The sequence below is a fragment of the Muscardinus avellanarius genome (assembly GCF_963383645.1).
Source record: "Muscardinus avellanarius genome assembly, chromosome: 12".
In the NCBI taxonomy this organism is placed as follows: domain Eukaryota; kingdom Metazoa; phylum Chordata; class Mammalia; order Rodentia; family Gliridae; genus Muscardinus; species Muscardinus avellanarius.
This window is the reverse complement of record NC_137798.1, coordinates 24,821,495-24,838,671: the sequence shown is the minus strand read 5'-3', so window position 1 is coordinate 24,838,671 and position 17,177 is coordinate 24,821,495. Positions and strand designations below refer to the sequence as shown.

At 35.4% G+C, this 17,177-nt stretch overlaps 1 protein-coding gene across 1 annotated transcript; it reads left to right on the top strand.

Moving 5' to 3' along the window:
• Window positions 1–2,327: 2,327 nt before the first annotated feature.
• On the top strand, window positions 2,328–3,251 carry LOC308270905 (olfactory receptor 4N2; the record flags this gene model as incomplete). The annotated part of the gene is made up of 1 exon (XM_080707059.1): window positions 2,328–3,251. The coding sequence occupies one exon, from the start codon at window positions 2,328–2,330 to the stop codon at window positions 3,249–3,251; it is 924 nt and encodes a 307-aa protein (XP_080563185.1).
• Between the last annotated feature and the right edge of the window lie 13,926 nt (window positions 3,252–17,177).

Genomic DNA, 17,177 nt, shown 5'->3' with positions numbered 1-17,177 from the left:
TAATATGATTATCACCTCATTGCAAGAGTGAATACATTATTCTACTTGACAGAAGAAAACTTGAGTTTCTGAAGGCAGCATGACTCCCCAGGAATTCAGGAAGCAGGTTGCTGAGCCAAGACAGGAAGGAGCATCATATAAATGATCCCCGACCAGGAATCTTTTTGCATTTTTCAATTGTCTAAAAAGCTGGCATTCAGAGGGAATTTAGAAGCCATTTATTCTGGCCATTCTATTTTACTGATGAAGGATCCTTTGGCTGAATGTTTATATTTATTTTTAATGTTTTATCAGCATTTTTATCAGTTAAATATTTAATGATGTTGTCCAGCCTGATTCACACCTCACACTTAAATAACTTAAAAACTTCAACCAGTATGCTGGAAGACATTACATTCCTATTTTGGAGATCTTTTTCCAAGATATTTATCTTATTAGGATGACATAGAAATTTACTTTAAAAGGTAAATCATCTCATTGTATCAAGTTCAGTTTCCCTTATGAGCACAAAAATTATATATATATATATATATATATATATATATATATATATATATGATAAATAACTAGAGGCTTAGATTTTGTAAATTATAAGAAGATTGCCATTTAAAAGTAAATGATTAGTATTAAAATAGTGACTTGCACATTAATATCATATTGAAAGAACATAGATAAACTTTAGGAGAAAAAAGAAATTGTGAAGAACAAGAACTAAAGAGAAATAGATATAGAAAGAAAATGGGGGATAGAGAAGTAGAAAATGCAGTGAATATACAAGAAAAAAGAAGCAACAAACATAGAAAAGTAAGTAAACTACTTTTGATGAGTGAAAAGGGAGAGAAGGAAAACAGGGGGAGTAAGGAAGAAAACAGGAGGAAATGTTTTAAAGAGAGACAGGTGTGTAAGCCTGGCATCCTGGTCCCTGAACACCTCACTCCAGGAGCAGGTCTGACCACAGTCTGGGCACCAGAAATGTAAAGCCACCTGCTTCAGCTCTAGAGATGAAAAGAAAGATGATTTTAATGTTTCTTAAAATATGTGTCTCAAGATGTCTCTATAGTGAGTTGCGGTTTCTTCCTTTTATACTTCTCTCCTCTTTCTTTTTCTCTTACTCTTTACTCTTTTTTGGTCAAATACTTTCTTCCTTTTCTGCATCACATGTTTTGCAGCACTTAATTAAACAAGAGTTATATTTTCAGCAAGTATCATGAGAGATACTTTTATATGATGCATTTTGTTGTAGGTCAACAATTTTCAAACTTTAAAAATTATCTCTATAATAAAATATTTTTGACAATGTACCTTAAATGTATGTATATTTATTTAAAATTGTATACATACAATATTGCACTATTATGGATATTAAAAGAATAATTTAAAAATAATTCAGTGCATAATTATACATAGTTATGTAGTACATAATTGCATATATATTTATCTTAGGTAACATAGTCACAGAAGCTTCTGTTCTCTCATTTTTTAAATGAAGGAATTTGACTTCCTTCATTATCTTTGTTATTACTTATAGCTTTTCTACACTATGATTTCGTGAGTTAAGATAATATAATTATTAATAAGATTAAAGCTGGGTACAGATTAAGAAGTGTTTACATATTTGAGACTCTGCTAATCAAGCTATATGAACAAGGTGTGGAGTGGTCACAGAAGCAGTGTTTAACTAAGTTTACAATTATGAGACTATCTCTAAGGTGGAAAGTAGAGTTATTGTTTTGGGTCCTGGTGAATGGGTTGGGGTCATAGTATACCAGAGTATCAGATGAGGGAGAATAAAATACCATGCAAATTAATTAGAGAATGCAGAGGAAAAGCAATAGAGTGAGCAGCTAGGGATGGGAAATTATGGAGAAACTGAAGGAAGGAAGTATCTAGTAAAACCAGTGGATTGTGTGAATATGGAGAAAAAAGATCTAATCACCCCCAAAAGCCCCATAAGCTTCAAGAATAATTATCTACAAAAACTCAAAATCCTTGATAACTGATAGTGTATTATTTCTTGATTATAACATTTTTTATAAGACTTAGGAAGGTAGAAATCCCAGACCTTCCAAGTGGAGACAGTTCCATAGAAGCACTTGGTGGAGTGGGAGTAAGACTGTGGCTTCCAGAGCAGTATTTTTTTCTGTTTTCCACTTTATGTTTGGAGAAACGAAGGGAATGGAGGTTACCAAAGATATTGGAGAGGGATGAGAAATGTTTTTAGCTGAAGTATGGAGAAACCAAATATTTTTTATTGGAGAAGAACTAGCCTTTAGATAAATTTACAGTAATAGTAAACTCTGCTCCTTGATGTACTGTAGGCCAGGGGGATGGAGAGTGAAAACAGCACAGTGGTGACTGAATTCATCCTCCTTGGTCTGACCCAGTCTCCAGAGATTCAGATGCTGGTCTTTGTGCTAGTATTAATTTTCTACCTCATCATCCTTCCTGGAAATTTTCTCATCATTCTCACCATAAGGTCAGACCCTGGACTCAGTGCTCCCCTCTATTTCTTTCTGGGCAACTTGGCCTTCCTGGATGCATCCTACTCCTTCATCGTGGCCCCCAGGATGCTGGTGGACTTCCTCTCTGAGAAGAAGGTCATCTCCTACAGAGGCTGCATCACCCAGCTGTTTTTCCTGCACTTCCTTGGAGGAGGGGAGGGCTTGCTTCTTGTGGTGATGGCCTTTGACCGCTATATAGCCATCTGTCGGCCTTTGCACTACTCAACTGTCATGAGCCCCAGAGCCTGCTATGTGATGCTGCTGGCTCTGTGGCTTGGGGGCTTTGTCCACTCCATCATCCAGGTGGCCCTCATCCTGCGCTTGCCTTTTTGTGGTCCCAACAGACTGGACAACTTCTTCTGTGATGTGCCACAGGTCATCAAGCTGGCCTGCACAGACACCTTTGCAGTGGAGCTCCTGATGGTCTTCAACAGTGGCCTCATGACCCTCCTGTGCTTCCTGGGCCTTCTGGCCTCCTATGCTGTTATCCTTTGCCGAGTACGTGGATCTTCATCTGAGGGTAAGAGCAAAGCCGTGTCCACCTGCACCACCCACATCATTGTTATATTCCTCATGTTTGGGCCTGGCATTTTTATCTACACTCGTCCCTTTCGGGCTTTCCCAGCTGACAAGGTGGTTTCTCTCTTTCATACGGTCATTTTTCCACTGTTGAATCCTGTGATTTATACCCTTCGCAACCAGGAAGTGAAAGCTTCCATGAAGAAGTTGTTTAGTCAACAGACACCCTGAAAGGGATTGGGGGGATGAAGAAGAAAACCAATGTTGTGGAATAGCATGGACAATTGACTTGCTAATTTTCAAAATACTTAATTGGTTAGGATTATTCTAGGTACTGAAGAAAGACTTATTGATGGTACAAATAATGTCATTGCTGCCATGAATGTAATTTAGTGGAAATTTATATTTATTAAGGTAAAAATAGCATGTTTTCAGGAGGAGATGTTTTTCTAAAAAAAAAATCTAAAAGAAAAACTGAATTGGTTGACTGGGACTCTGGATTGTGGGCAATTAATTTACTTTTCATTGCCCAACAAAGCCTCCTTGGAGAACTGATATTTCATTTGCTATTTGGATAAACTGAAATAGACAATGATAAAAATATGTATGACAGCAATCTAGACAAGAAGAACAAGTAGTGAAAAACCTGATGATGGTAATAAACTTGATCTATTTAAAGAACACAGTGAAGTTCAAGTTGTCTGGAATATAGTACGTAAATGTGCAAATGATTATAAAGTTGGAGCTACTGGTGGTGTCCAAAATACACATGGTCTAAAAAATGAATGTAGCGTTTTAATTGTATTATCATTGCAAAAGAAGATATTTAAAGCCTTTAAGCAACAGAATAATTCCTCTACTTGAGGTCTGTGAATGACTTACGACTATATTCTCAAGACTCATTGCAGATATCACAGAGTTGAAAAACAACTGCGATATAAGTAAATTTTAAAATAAATTTATAGAGTATATTTTGGAAAAATTAAACTACCAACTTTTCTTCCAAAATTAGAAAGATTAAGGTAAAGAAATATGGTTATTTTCATTTAAAAGGATCAGAAGAATATTTTACTTTTTTTTTCTAGAGCTTCATAATTTCTCCTTGCAATTTTACGACTGAGTATAAGTTTGACTTATGCCCAATTGATTTTATTTTGAACATAATCATGATAGTCCTCTGACAGATTAGTCAGATTCTGTACCAGATAGTAGAAACCATATATATTCTTTTAAACAAAACATGTTTTAATGTAGAAACTTAGGTGCTGACAAAGCAGTCGAAAAGTTTGGAAGGACAGACTACTGGCTGGGCATCCAGAGATGACTCCTGGAACAACACAGGAAGTCTAGTCAAGGCTATTCTATAATCTTAGCCACTTTTTTATCTGGGAAAAAAAACACCATTTTGCCGGAGATGAACAGAATATAGAACCACTATGCACCTGTCAGATCTTCCCTATTGACACAGAAGCTCCCCTTGCCACTGCCCAGCTGGTGGATAAAATCCAGGTTCAAATATGCATGAGTCTGTTGATTAGACAGCATTCAGAATACAACAGGACCGACCCCCAAATGCAGGGGAATCTGCCATCAATTTAAAAATATTTTATTTTTAATAATAAATATTAAACTATTAATATCAACCCCACAGATGATGAAAATATTTAAACTATAGAAGAAATGATCTCAATCCTCAAGTCCTTCCAATTTTCACTTTCAGTTGTCTTGCTTACTGTTTGACTGAGAAAAGGAGCATAAGAGAAGCCCAAGGTCCTACCACAACTACCTAAACATCTGCTTGTGATCCAGTTTCCTTTACTTTCTTCTGAGAATGGGAGACCTGATGCTGCACCTACAAAATCAGCCTTGACCTGTACACTGGGCTGTATCCTCTTCCTCCTGCTAAAAGAGCACACTCCTGTTTCTTTTCTACACCACTGATTTTGATTTCTTCTCCCCTCAGCATAGAACCATATGTTTCATCTTAAAATAACACTTTCTCCTTCTACATGTTACCTCCTTTATCCTTCCCATTACAATAAAGCTTGCTGAGACTTGTCTATACTTATTTAAAATTTAATAAATTTTTAAAGAGTAGTTTAACAACAACCCCCCTCCAGAATTCTCATATGCCTTCTTTTCTTGCCTGATATGAGTTTCCTTTATTGTGAACATCTTGCTTTAGTACATTTGTTATAATTGATAAACACTGGCACATTATCATTAAAGTCCATAACTGAAATTAGAATTATTTTAGTGTTATGCAGTTTTGTTCATTTTTTTGCACTGGGGATTGAATCCAGGGACGTTATACCTCCAAGTTACATCTTCATTCCTATTTTGGTTTTTTTTCTTTGAAACAGGGTCTTGCTAAGTTGCTGAGTGTCTCTGTAAGTTGCTGAGACTGGCCCTGAACCTGGGATTCTCTTGTCTCAGCCTCCTAAACCCTGGGATTACAAGGTTTGACAAATAATTGCTATCTATTTTAACAAATGCTTTCTATCATTATAGTATCTTACATAATAGCTTACATGCCCTAAAATATGCTTTAATAATTTATCTCTTCTCTGTGCCCTCTGAAACCCCTGGCAACCACTGATCTTTTTACTGTTGTTATAGTTTTACATTTTCCAGAATGTTATGTAGTTGGGAATCACACAATATGTATCCTTTCAGACTGGTGTTCATGATTTTGCCTTATTTTCTCCTCAGCTCAGGTGATTATGAATAATACCCGTTGGTCTTTGCTTGGTTCTCATGGCGTCTGACATGAGTGTCTGTGAGCAGCCTTTGGCACAGTGGATTGCTTCCTCTTCCTTGAACCACTGCCTCCTATCCCTAGATGCCCTTTCAGGGAGCCCCTGTTCCCTCATTTCTTCTCAGCTACCCTACTGTCTTGGTTTTAAATCCCACCTGCATATTGATGGCCTGTACACTTACTTAGTCCTTCCCATGGATTCCTCTACCCAGCAGCTTATGCCACAGCCAAGGTTCCACTTCATGTCGCCTTCTGCCTAAGAACGTCCCTGAGCACCTTACTGACATTTGCTACCACAATCCGTCAAGCCTTCCTTCTGTCCACAGCTCTCTCCGCATTGAACATTGCACAGATTCCACAAACTTCTTTTCTTGCTATGTAGCCTCCATGAAAAGGAGAGAGTTGTTTCTTTCCTCTACTGCTTGACACAAAGAAAGTGCTTGGTAAATATGTATTGAAAAAATGAATAAGAGAATAATGTGAAAACTTTCATCGAATTCCACAACTCAGAAATAGATAATATTGAAATATTTATAGAACAATGAGATGACTATATTCCACAATAACTTTATATTATATATTTTATGAATAACTAGAAGAGAGGAGTTTGAAGTCTATGAACACAACATAGTGATAAGAGAAACATTAATTACCCTGATTTGATCAGTACACATTATAGTATATTGAAACATAATATACTTCCTAAATATGTATAATTATTACATGTTAATAAAAATACTTAAGGAGATAAGTTAACTACCCTAATCTGATCATTACAATGTATCTCATAAATATGTATAATTAAAATAATGATTAATAAATTATTGCTATTCAATATATAAGCACATTTTTATAAAAATGTATATCATTGCCAGGCGTGGTGGTGGTACATGCTTGTAATCCCCGCGCTTGGGAGGCGGAGACAGGAGGATCACTTTAGGTTTGAAGCCAGCCATGCTGGCTTAAGAGACCCTGCTTTAAAAAAAAAAAAAAAAAAAAAATATATATATATATATATATATATATATATAGTATGTATAATAGGTCTGGGAGTGTAGCCCAGAGGTAGAAGGGCTTCCAAGAACCCCAGTACCACCAAAAAAAAAATGTATATTATTCATGTAGCCCTTCTACCTCCGGGATACACTCCCAGACCTATTTTATTTTTGGAAACAGAGTTTCTTACGCCAACGCTACTGGCTTCGAACCTGCGCGATCCTTCTGTCTCTGCCTCCCAAGTGCGGGGATTACAAGCGTGCGCCACCACGCCCAGCAAAATATTTTTAAATTAATATGACTTATACAATTACTATTTTTTTTTTATTGGTGCACTGTATTCATACATCATAGTGGGATACAAACTTTTGTAGACATACATGCACACATCGCCCAGTCAGCCCCCACCCGATACTCACCCCATTCTCTCCCCATCCCTCCCTCCCATGCTTGGCTTAGTGGTTGACATCTAGTATTATAGCAATTTATCCAAAATTAAAAATGATAATCTCACATAACAGTTTAATTTGTCTGATACAAGCTTTTGATGACTTAAAGATAACATTTCAGTATTTCTTTTTACTTTCTTTGTTACCAGAGAATATTTTTTTTTCTATTTTTTTAGGTGAAACTATCATATATTTATATATTTATTTTTCAGAAAAAAACTCTATCCTAATATGGAATATGGACTCTAGATACCCAAAACGATCTTGAAAAAGAACAAAGCTAGAAGATATATATTTTCTGATTTCAAACCATATAAAGCTACAATAATTGAAACAGTGTAGTACTATTATAAAGGCAGATATATAAACCATTGGAGTTAAATAAAACCTAGAGCTAAATTCTTCCCTATATTGTCAAGTTATTTTTGACAAGGTTTCCACAAACATTTGGTGGTAGAAATAATAATCTTTTAACTAAATATTGTTGAAACATAATAATTACATGGAAAAGAATAAAGTTGGACCCTTACCTAATCCCATATACAAATATTAACTCAAAATAGATAAAAGACCTAAATATAAATCTTAAGACTATAAACTTTTAGGAGAAAATCTGGGTCATAAAACCTTACAACACTGAAATAGGCAGTGATTTCTTGGATATGATTTCAATGGCACAGGCAACAGAAGAATATACAAGCTCCCTAAAAAATAAAAAAAATATTGTATATCCAAAGACAATGTAAACAGAGTTAACAGTTACTAATAGAATGGGATAAAATATTTCCAAATGCTATATCTGAAGGTATATTAATATTCCAACTAGAAATCCTAAAAATTAACAACAATAAAAGCAAACAATACCATTTAGAGATAGGTAAAAGACTAATATGTTGTCTTTTACCTATCTCCACAGTAATGAATCTCCACAGATAACCAATCTTAGTTGACTGTTGGATGGAAACTCTTGTTTCTCTGGTTCTGATGTGTGTTACCTATTTCTTCTTTGTAGTTAATCTCTTTGAGTATTTTCTCTAGTGCTGGTTTTGAAGACAAAAATTCCTTCAGTTTCTGTTTGTCATGGAAGCTTCTTATTTCTCCATCTAATTTGATAGAAAGTTTTGCTGGGTAGGAAATTTTTGGCTGGAAGTTGTTTTCTTTCAGAGTTTGGAATATGTTACTCCAAGCCCTTCTGGCTCTCATGACTTGGTTTGGGAAGTCTGGAGTGATTCTAATTGGCTTGCCTCTGAATGTCACTTGGCCCTTTGTTTTTGTTGCCTTTAAGATTCTCTGCTTGGCTTCCACATTGGTCATTTTGACAATTATGTGGTGTGGGGATCCTCTTCTCCGATCCTGTCTAAAGGGAGTTCTATAAGTTTCCTGGACCTGTGTATCGACCTCTTGCTCTATGTTTGGAAAATTTTCTGCTATTACTTCCTTGAAGAGATTGTTGATCCCTTTGGTTTCACTTTCTTTTCCCTCCTCTATTCCAATTATTCTTAGGTTAGCTCTCTTAAAATGGGCCCATATTTCTTCAATATTAGATTCCTGCTGTCGGATATTTTTTCCTAGATTAGAAACTATGCGTTCATTTTGGAATGATCATCTTCTAAGAAGGAGATTCTGTTCTCCATATGGTCTAATCGGTTGTTTGTGCTTTGAATTGAGGCCTTTACTTCATTAATTGCATCCTTTATCTCTTTTTGGCTCTCTCTGAGTTCTTTTCGAAGCACCTCTATTATTTCTACAGTTATTTTCCTGATTTGATCTTCTAGAAATTGGACTTCCGGGAAGATGGCGACTGAGAAAAGCGGGGCTTAAGGTCCCCGCTAACAACCAATCTCCATTACCACAAAATCAGCGCCTTTCATAGCCAGAAAACACCATCACCAGAGAAACAAAAAAATCACCAGGCTCCAGAGAGAAAGTGGACTGAAAACAGAGCTCAGAGCCACAGAAGAGATAACCGGCCTCATGCCCGAGGACGCGGCAGCAGCGCCATACTGCCGGTGGCAGCGGCAAATTCACCAGACGGCTACAGCAAGCCGAGGTGAGCCGCTGCAGAACAGCCAGGCGGGATTTCTCACCGCAGGTAAAATCTAAAGCTCCCAGTGGCTGAGCTCAGCACACGCCGCAGGGATTCAGAGTGGAAATCAAAACTAAGAAGAAATATGCCAGCCTCACGGCCAAGGGAGTGGCAGCGGCGCCATATTGCCACCGGCGGCAGCAGCAGTGAATTCACTGAATCCAGTACAGCTACATCTGCGTACTCAAGAACAGTGAGTCAAATTGCGGGCCACAGAGGAGAAATCCCAGTACTGTACTCCCTGGGACTTGACCCAGTGGCGGAGGGGCGGCGGCAGAAATATCACACCATAGGAGAACGTGCAACCTGTCACCCCCCACAGTCTAAAGCAGCCTCTATCGACTCTCTGGGTCGGAAACTCTGTGATATAACCCAGTAAAGCAGTAGTGGGGTCTGAGATACTACTGACTCGAGATCCAGAACACCTTAAGTGAAGTCATAGTGACCCAAGGGAAGAACCCAGAGAAGGCACAAACTTCTGAAATCATGGGAAAGAGGAATAATACTGGAGCAATGAATGCCCACAACCCCACAACATCAGAACCCGATAATACAATTACTATTTAAAAATTTTTATAGGTGTGCTGTAATTGTACATGATGGTGAGATTCATAGTGATTCACTCAAACACTCACACAACACTGTTTTCTTCCCCTTCCCTCCGTCCTCCCTCCCTCCATCCCCCTCCACCACTCAACTGGTCTCTTCTAATTTTCATGAAGCCCCTTTACTTTTCTTTCTCTCTAGCTTCCACATATAAGAGTAAACATGTAGTCCTTGATTTTCTGAGGCTGGCTGATCTCACTCAGTATTATTATTATTTTCAATAATTATCTACTTAAAAATCCCCAGTAAAAAGTTATGAATACAATTTTCATATTCATTTGGTTATTCTGGGGATACATATTTAGAAGTATAATTACTGGGTCACAAGAAATAAACGCTGATATACTGCGAAATTCTGTCAACTTAATTTTTTACCTAAAGTATATGAAATTATCTTTGTTATTTATAACACCAATAGTTACTTTCTTTTAACAGTATGCCGTCTTGAATAAGGTCTTAAATATAAGATCTGTTATTTATTTATCATAGTTTTATAATTTTCAGTGAAGTAATATCTCTTGATTAAATGCATTTTCAGGTACCTAATTTTTATGTGAATTGTTTGCTTTTAAAAATAGGTGTGTGGCCAGGCATAGTGCAGCACCGCGGTTGGGAGGCTGAGACAGGAGGATAGTGCAGGTTCGAAGCCAGCCATGCTGGCTTAAGAGACCCTGTTTCCAAAAACAAAAAAGTAGTGCCGGAGATGAACAGAATATAGAACCACTATGCACCTGTCAGATCTTCCCTATTGACACAGAAGCTCCCCTTGCCACTGCCCAGCTGGTGGATAAAATCCAGGTTCAAATCTTCATGAGTCTGTTGATTAGACAGCATTCAGAATACAACAGGACCCCCAAATGCATGGGAGTCTGCTATCAATTTAAAAATATTTTATTTTTAATAATAAATATTAAACTATTAATATCAACCCCACGAATGATAAAAATATTTAAACTATAGAAGAAATGGTCTCAATACTCTGCAAATTAGTGAGACCCTGTTTCAAAAAAAATAAAAATTAAGGCAGGGGTTATAGCTTCGATGTTAAATGCCCCTGGGTTCCATCCTCAGACTCACACACACACACACACACACACACACACACACACACACACAAAAAAAAAAAAAAAAAAGGTGTGTGCATTTTATCTGTTTAGCTGGTAACTCCTAAAGACATATAAGCAAATTATGACATTTATGCTTACAATTTTAAACAGTTCTTTTTAATAAATAGCTTGAAAATGGCTTCTCCCTTGTATGCAGTCTTTTCACTTTGCTGAGTGTCTCCATGCCTGTCTGAAAGCATGTTAGTTTGATATAAATACACTTATCTCATTTTGCTTATGTTGACTTCAGGTGTAATATCCCAGAAATGATTACCAAGGCCAATGTCACGAAGCTTTTTTTCCTGTTTCCTTCCAGGAGTTTTATGATTGCAGAGCTTATATTTAAGTCTTTAATAGATTTTTTTTTGTGTGTGTGTGTGTGGTACTGGTTGTAGATGGGATAAGAGGAGTACACTTTCATTCTCTTGTAAATAAATAATTATTTTCTCTGCATAATTTATTGATAAGACTATATTTTCCTCACTGTGTTCTCTTGGTACCTTTATTGAGGATTAGCTGCCCTCATATGCCTGTGCTTATTTCTGGGTGCTATTCTATTGATCTATGTACTTATGTTTTTCACTAATCCCATGATTTCTTAATTACAGTAACTTCTTAGTACGTCCTTGAGTCAGACAATTTGAGTCCTCCACTTTAGTTGTTGTTCTTTAATATTATATGAGCTGTTTAGATCATTTTGCCTTCAGAAATAGTTTGTGGCCATCTACCAGATTCCTTTTTTATTTTATGGACTCTCATGATTATATTGAGCCCACTCTGATAATATTGTATAATCTTATTAGTTTAATCTGCAAAATGTTTTTTACCTCTTCAGATCACAAAATCACAATATTATATTGTAACTTCTTATGTGTTTTACATCTAATTTTTATTTCCAATTTCTTAGCAATGACACTTGATTTCTATGCTTCTCCCATATCATTTAAATATTATGGTTTTATAATTCGTTTACATACAGAAACACCATTTATAATTTCTGACTACATTCCTCTGATTCTCATTTAAACTTTGAAGATCGTTTTTAACTCAGAAATTTCTCACAGACATGTCATTGAATTGTTTTATGTGGAAAAATTTATGTGTCAAGCCAGGCATGGTGGCACATGCTTGTAATCCCAGCATTTGGGAGGCTGAGACCAGAGCATCGCGGTTCGCAGACAGCCTCAGCTACTTAGTGAGGCCCTCTGCAACTCAGTGAGACCCTGTTTCAAAATAAAAAAGAATAAAAAATAGGGCAGGGGGTGTAGCTCAGAGGTAGAATGCCCCTGGGTTCCATCCTCAGACTTATGTGTTGAACAATATTGAGTTCCTCCTTCCAGAAACACAATGTATATTCTGATTTATTTAAGTCATTTTTTACAGAGTACTATATATAGCTTTTGTTACACAAAACAAACCTAGTTTAAAGTATGATTATTTTCATTTACCTTAAATTGCTTATTCTTCATCTGAAGAGTTATTTTCCATTATGTTAAACAAATAATATTGGCTTATAAGAAAGTTATTCTATTTGTTTATTTTATAACTATTAAATTATCTGGTTTTGATTTTTTAATCCTACTTTAAAGTTATCTTAAAGATAAATTTGATTTTCTTTTCCTTTGGTATAAACTATTTATTTTAGCACATATAGAGATTCAGTTAATCACCATGGCAACAAAAAATCAGTGTCATGATGCCCCCGAACTCCTTCATGCTCTCTCTTTCTGAATTATCCTTTACATATATTGTTTTGTTAATTCTTTTGACTTTTCCTAGGATTACTGTAGTGATAATTATACACTCGCCTTTTGTTTTACACTAGGACAAGTGTTTTAGATTTATGAAATCTTTAACTGTTGTTAATTTTTAAATGGTCACTTCCTTTTTAAAATAATTTTATTGGTGCATTGTAATCATATATCTTGATGAAGTTCAGGGGCACAGGGGCAGACACGCACACAGCACTCGCTGAGCACTGCCCCAGTTCCCACCCCACTTCCTCTCCCTCCCCACCTTCCTGTTCTCAGAACAGTGACTGGCTTTGTGTATGTATATCATATTTATTGAAATCTTTAAGCCAAATTTGCTTGTTTTCCTGTTACAAAGAGTACTAGAAGTGTGGTCAGGTAAAGAAGATTTTCTTGGGATTCACTTCCAGTTTTGTAGGGAATGTTGGATAGGCAAGAAAGTTGTGAAAAATGCAGAGCTTCAAGATATCTGGGAAGAGAGCAAGCTACAGATGCATGATTGTCCTGCGAGTAAATGGTAAGGCCTTCAGTTTATGGTTTCAGGTTCTGAATCCATATCTACCTTTTTCCTGGGTGATGAATTGACACTACAAAAATTAATGTTAATAATCTCAATCATTTATATTATTCATTCTCCCCATATTTTATTGGATACTTTTTCTGTGAAAGGCATTATGCCAGACAAGTCACATTTCTTTTTATCATTGAATTTAATATAATTCCTCTAAGGTACTTGCAGAACACCAGCCTCCACTTCTTTCAGTAACATTTTAGTTTTCAGCATCCCCTTGCTCAGAATTTTTCCCCAGTCCATACAGACAGCTCTCATTACACTTGTTAACATGTGAACATGTGTTGGTCTTTAAAGGCCCTGTCAGAAACTTTAATGTAGTGTCCTTTCTTAAATATGGAATATTTAATGTAGTGCCCTTTCAAGTGTGTAAAGTATTTGCTGGAGGCAAATTATCATAACCTAAAAGAACAATTTCCAATTATGGAATTTGCACACTGGGGCAAAAATATGGAAATCTCAATATTCAAAGATGCATTTATTTTTGCTCCTGATAATGCTCCTTGAATGGTTGCTTAAATGTCTTCTTCTAGGCCAGTCCCAGGAGTAATCTTTTCTCTAATGATTCTTCATGGACATACATCCTAACTTTAAATAGCAAAGACACATTCAACAGTTCTTATTGAAACTCTATGAAAAGCCAGCTCAACATTTTAATAACTCCCACTGCAAGTAGGTTGTAGTATCTAATCCCTGATCTCCTACATGTCTTTGCTTTCTAAATGCTTTTATAGCAAGATAGAAGAAAATATATATCCCCACTCCAGGCTTCTGATGCTTGAAAGAGACCACGGTGATTTCAGTAGCTTGCACATCTGGGAGAATGTTGTGTTTTTAATTCTGGCTGCATATCTGGTAGGTTAAAAATTAGATGTAATAGTGTTTTAAGAAGCAATTGTGGCTTGTATCTTCAGATACTAAGAATGATCATTTATACAATAATCATATATAGTAACAACAATGGAGCGGTACTAAAGAAAAAGTATATATAACTTAAAGAAAAAGATGTTTCCATTACATAGGAATTAAAGCTACCTTTCTGGAGATGAAGAGAAGAAAAAGGACAAAACCCAATAACTGTTTATTCACTTTCAATGGTATAAAATAGTTCCAATTAATAATTAAATTATTATCAGAAAAATTAGAGAAATAATCAAATGTGTAAAACTGAGAGTTTTCAATGAGTTTATTATAAAATGAAATTAAATAATTTCTACATAAGAAGTAATTTAACTCCAATAAAGATGAAATTATTTTGGTAGCTTATAATCTTTTTCTAAATTTCTGAATTGAAGCTTATTAGAATGTTTTATTGTAGATAGTATTATTTTTTATTTTTTTGGTGGTACTGGGGTCCCTGGAAACCCTTCTACCTCTGGGCTACACTCCCAGACCTATTTTTTTTTTTTTTTTTTTTTTTTTTTTTAGTGGTACTGGGGTTCCTGGAAACCCTTTTCCGGGCTATACTCCCAGACCTATTTTATATTTTTATTTGGAAACAGGTCCTCTAAAGCCAGAGAGGTTTTCTTTGAACCTTTGCAATCCTCCTGTCTCCACCTCCCAAGCACAGGGATTACAAGCGTGCACCACCACGCCTGGCGCAGATAATATTATTATTAATTAAATAAACCCAAACTGAGTTTTTCTGAACATTTTAAAATTTAAAATTTGAAACTTAGTTCTTTGAGTGTTGCTCAGGAAATATGCTTGGAGCTTTATATAGACAATCTAATTGAATTCTTACAAGCAAAGAGGCTAACTCATTGAGAATCTACTGAGAAATGTTCTCTGATAAATTTTGAAAGTATTAATATTGAAAAATAATTTGACTATGTTCAGGTAAATGAGATTTTCTACCTCATGTTCTAACATAAATTCACTTAAATATATATATTTTGTGTGTGTATGGTACTGGGGGTGGAACCCAGGGACTGTTTACCTCCAGGCTATACTCCAGGACCTATTTTATATTTTATTTGGAAACAGGGTCTCACTAAGTTGCTGAGAGCTTCACTCAGTAGCTGAGGCTGGCTTCAAACCTGTATGATCCTCCTGTCTCAACCTTCCAAGTCTGGGATTATAAGTGTGTGCCACCATGCCTGGCCTAAATGAAAAATATTATTAAAGGTAACAGTCAAAATTTAGGTAATGAGTGTTTAAATATAGATTTAAAAATGTAATATGAGGTAGATGGTAATTTGGAAAGTACAATTTATTTCCATTACATTTCCTATTGCAAAGCAGCATTCAAAATTAAATAGGTAATTTTATCTCTTCATTATCTTTCTACTTATAACATATCTATGACACTTTCTGAAATTTAAAACTGTTAGAATATTTCTACTTTAAAGTCAGAATGTAGAAACAATGGAAAATTTGTGATAGTTATAAAAAAAAAGTCAAATTGTTTTAGAACATTTGTATTAGTTTTAACTACAAATCAATTAAAACTTACTCTTTAATTAGAAATCAAACCACAACTGTTAACTGAAAAAATATAGTTGATGTAAAAATTTGATGAATTAATTGGATAATTCAGGGTAAAGAAACTATATAGTCATAAAACTTACCCTTTCACTGTATAAACACAAGGGTACTGTCAGAACAGTTAAAATTGCATTTGTATTATCTATAGTCTAAAGAAATATGTTTTTTTATTTCTACTATTATTTTTAGATTATTTTAAGAAATCTTTGGTAATAAATTAGTGGAATTTGTATAACACATATACAAAATGTTACACAAATATGACTCTTTATAGACACTGAAATCACATGGGAAAAAACATTTGTAGAACTTGTGAGATACTATAAGTAGAAAAAATAATTTTGAAAAATGATTTTTTTCTTTATGAACTTTCCCCTCCTAGTTTAAAATAATAGTTTTGTTTGGATAGAAAGAAGAGAATCAAAGAAGATACAATTATTTTCCAAAATTTTTTTTGAGATTATAAAACAATAAGGTTGAAAATAACTTTAATATGTTACAAATATGCCTTTTGTTCACCAACAATTCATTCATGGATTTAAAAAGTTAACAATTTATCAGTTTTATAGGTTATAAAATAGATCTTTTGCTGGGCATGGTGACACACACTTGTAAGCCCAGCATTCAGGAGGCTGAGACAGGAGGATTGTGGTTCACAGACAGCCTACTTAGTGAGGTCCTTTGCAACTCAGTGAGACCCTGTTTCAAAATAAAGAATAAAAAAGAAGGCTAGGAGTATAGCTCAGAGATATAAGTTACATCCCCAGTCCAGCAAAAATAATAAATAAATAAATAAATCTTCTGAAATTATTAAAGTGTTAATTAAACCTAGTGTTCTATAATAATTGATAATTGCATTTTTATGGTGTAAGTCAACATTTGAAATTTTAACCTAATATGTGCCTTATTCAGTAGAGTCCACAAATTCAACGTAAACTTTACATACATGTGCTGTAGGTTTATTGTTTCCTTCTTGGCTTAGGGGAAGGGAGTTGTAGATGGAGAGTGAATGAAGTAATCACTTCTATTGACAGTATGTATATATGTGAGAATACCTATGTCAGTCTCGATGTCCTGTATGGGAAAAGGGGGAGTGGTGAGGGAGGGGGAAAACTCACCAAGTACTGCGTGCAAGTATGTCACTGTCATTATGAGCTACGTTATGATGTGAGACTATAATACACCAATGAAAATTATAAATAAACACATACACATTACAAAACTCCTTACGTGTATTTCAGAAAAGCATATTGTTGTGTGGGCATGTGATAAGTACAGCCCAGTGTGTACTGGTGCTGGCACAAACCAAGAGGTTTTTCTTCTCAAATGTTATTCATTAGCAACTGT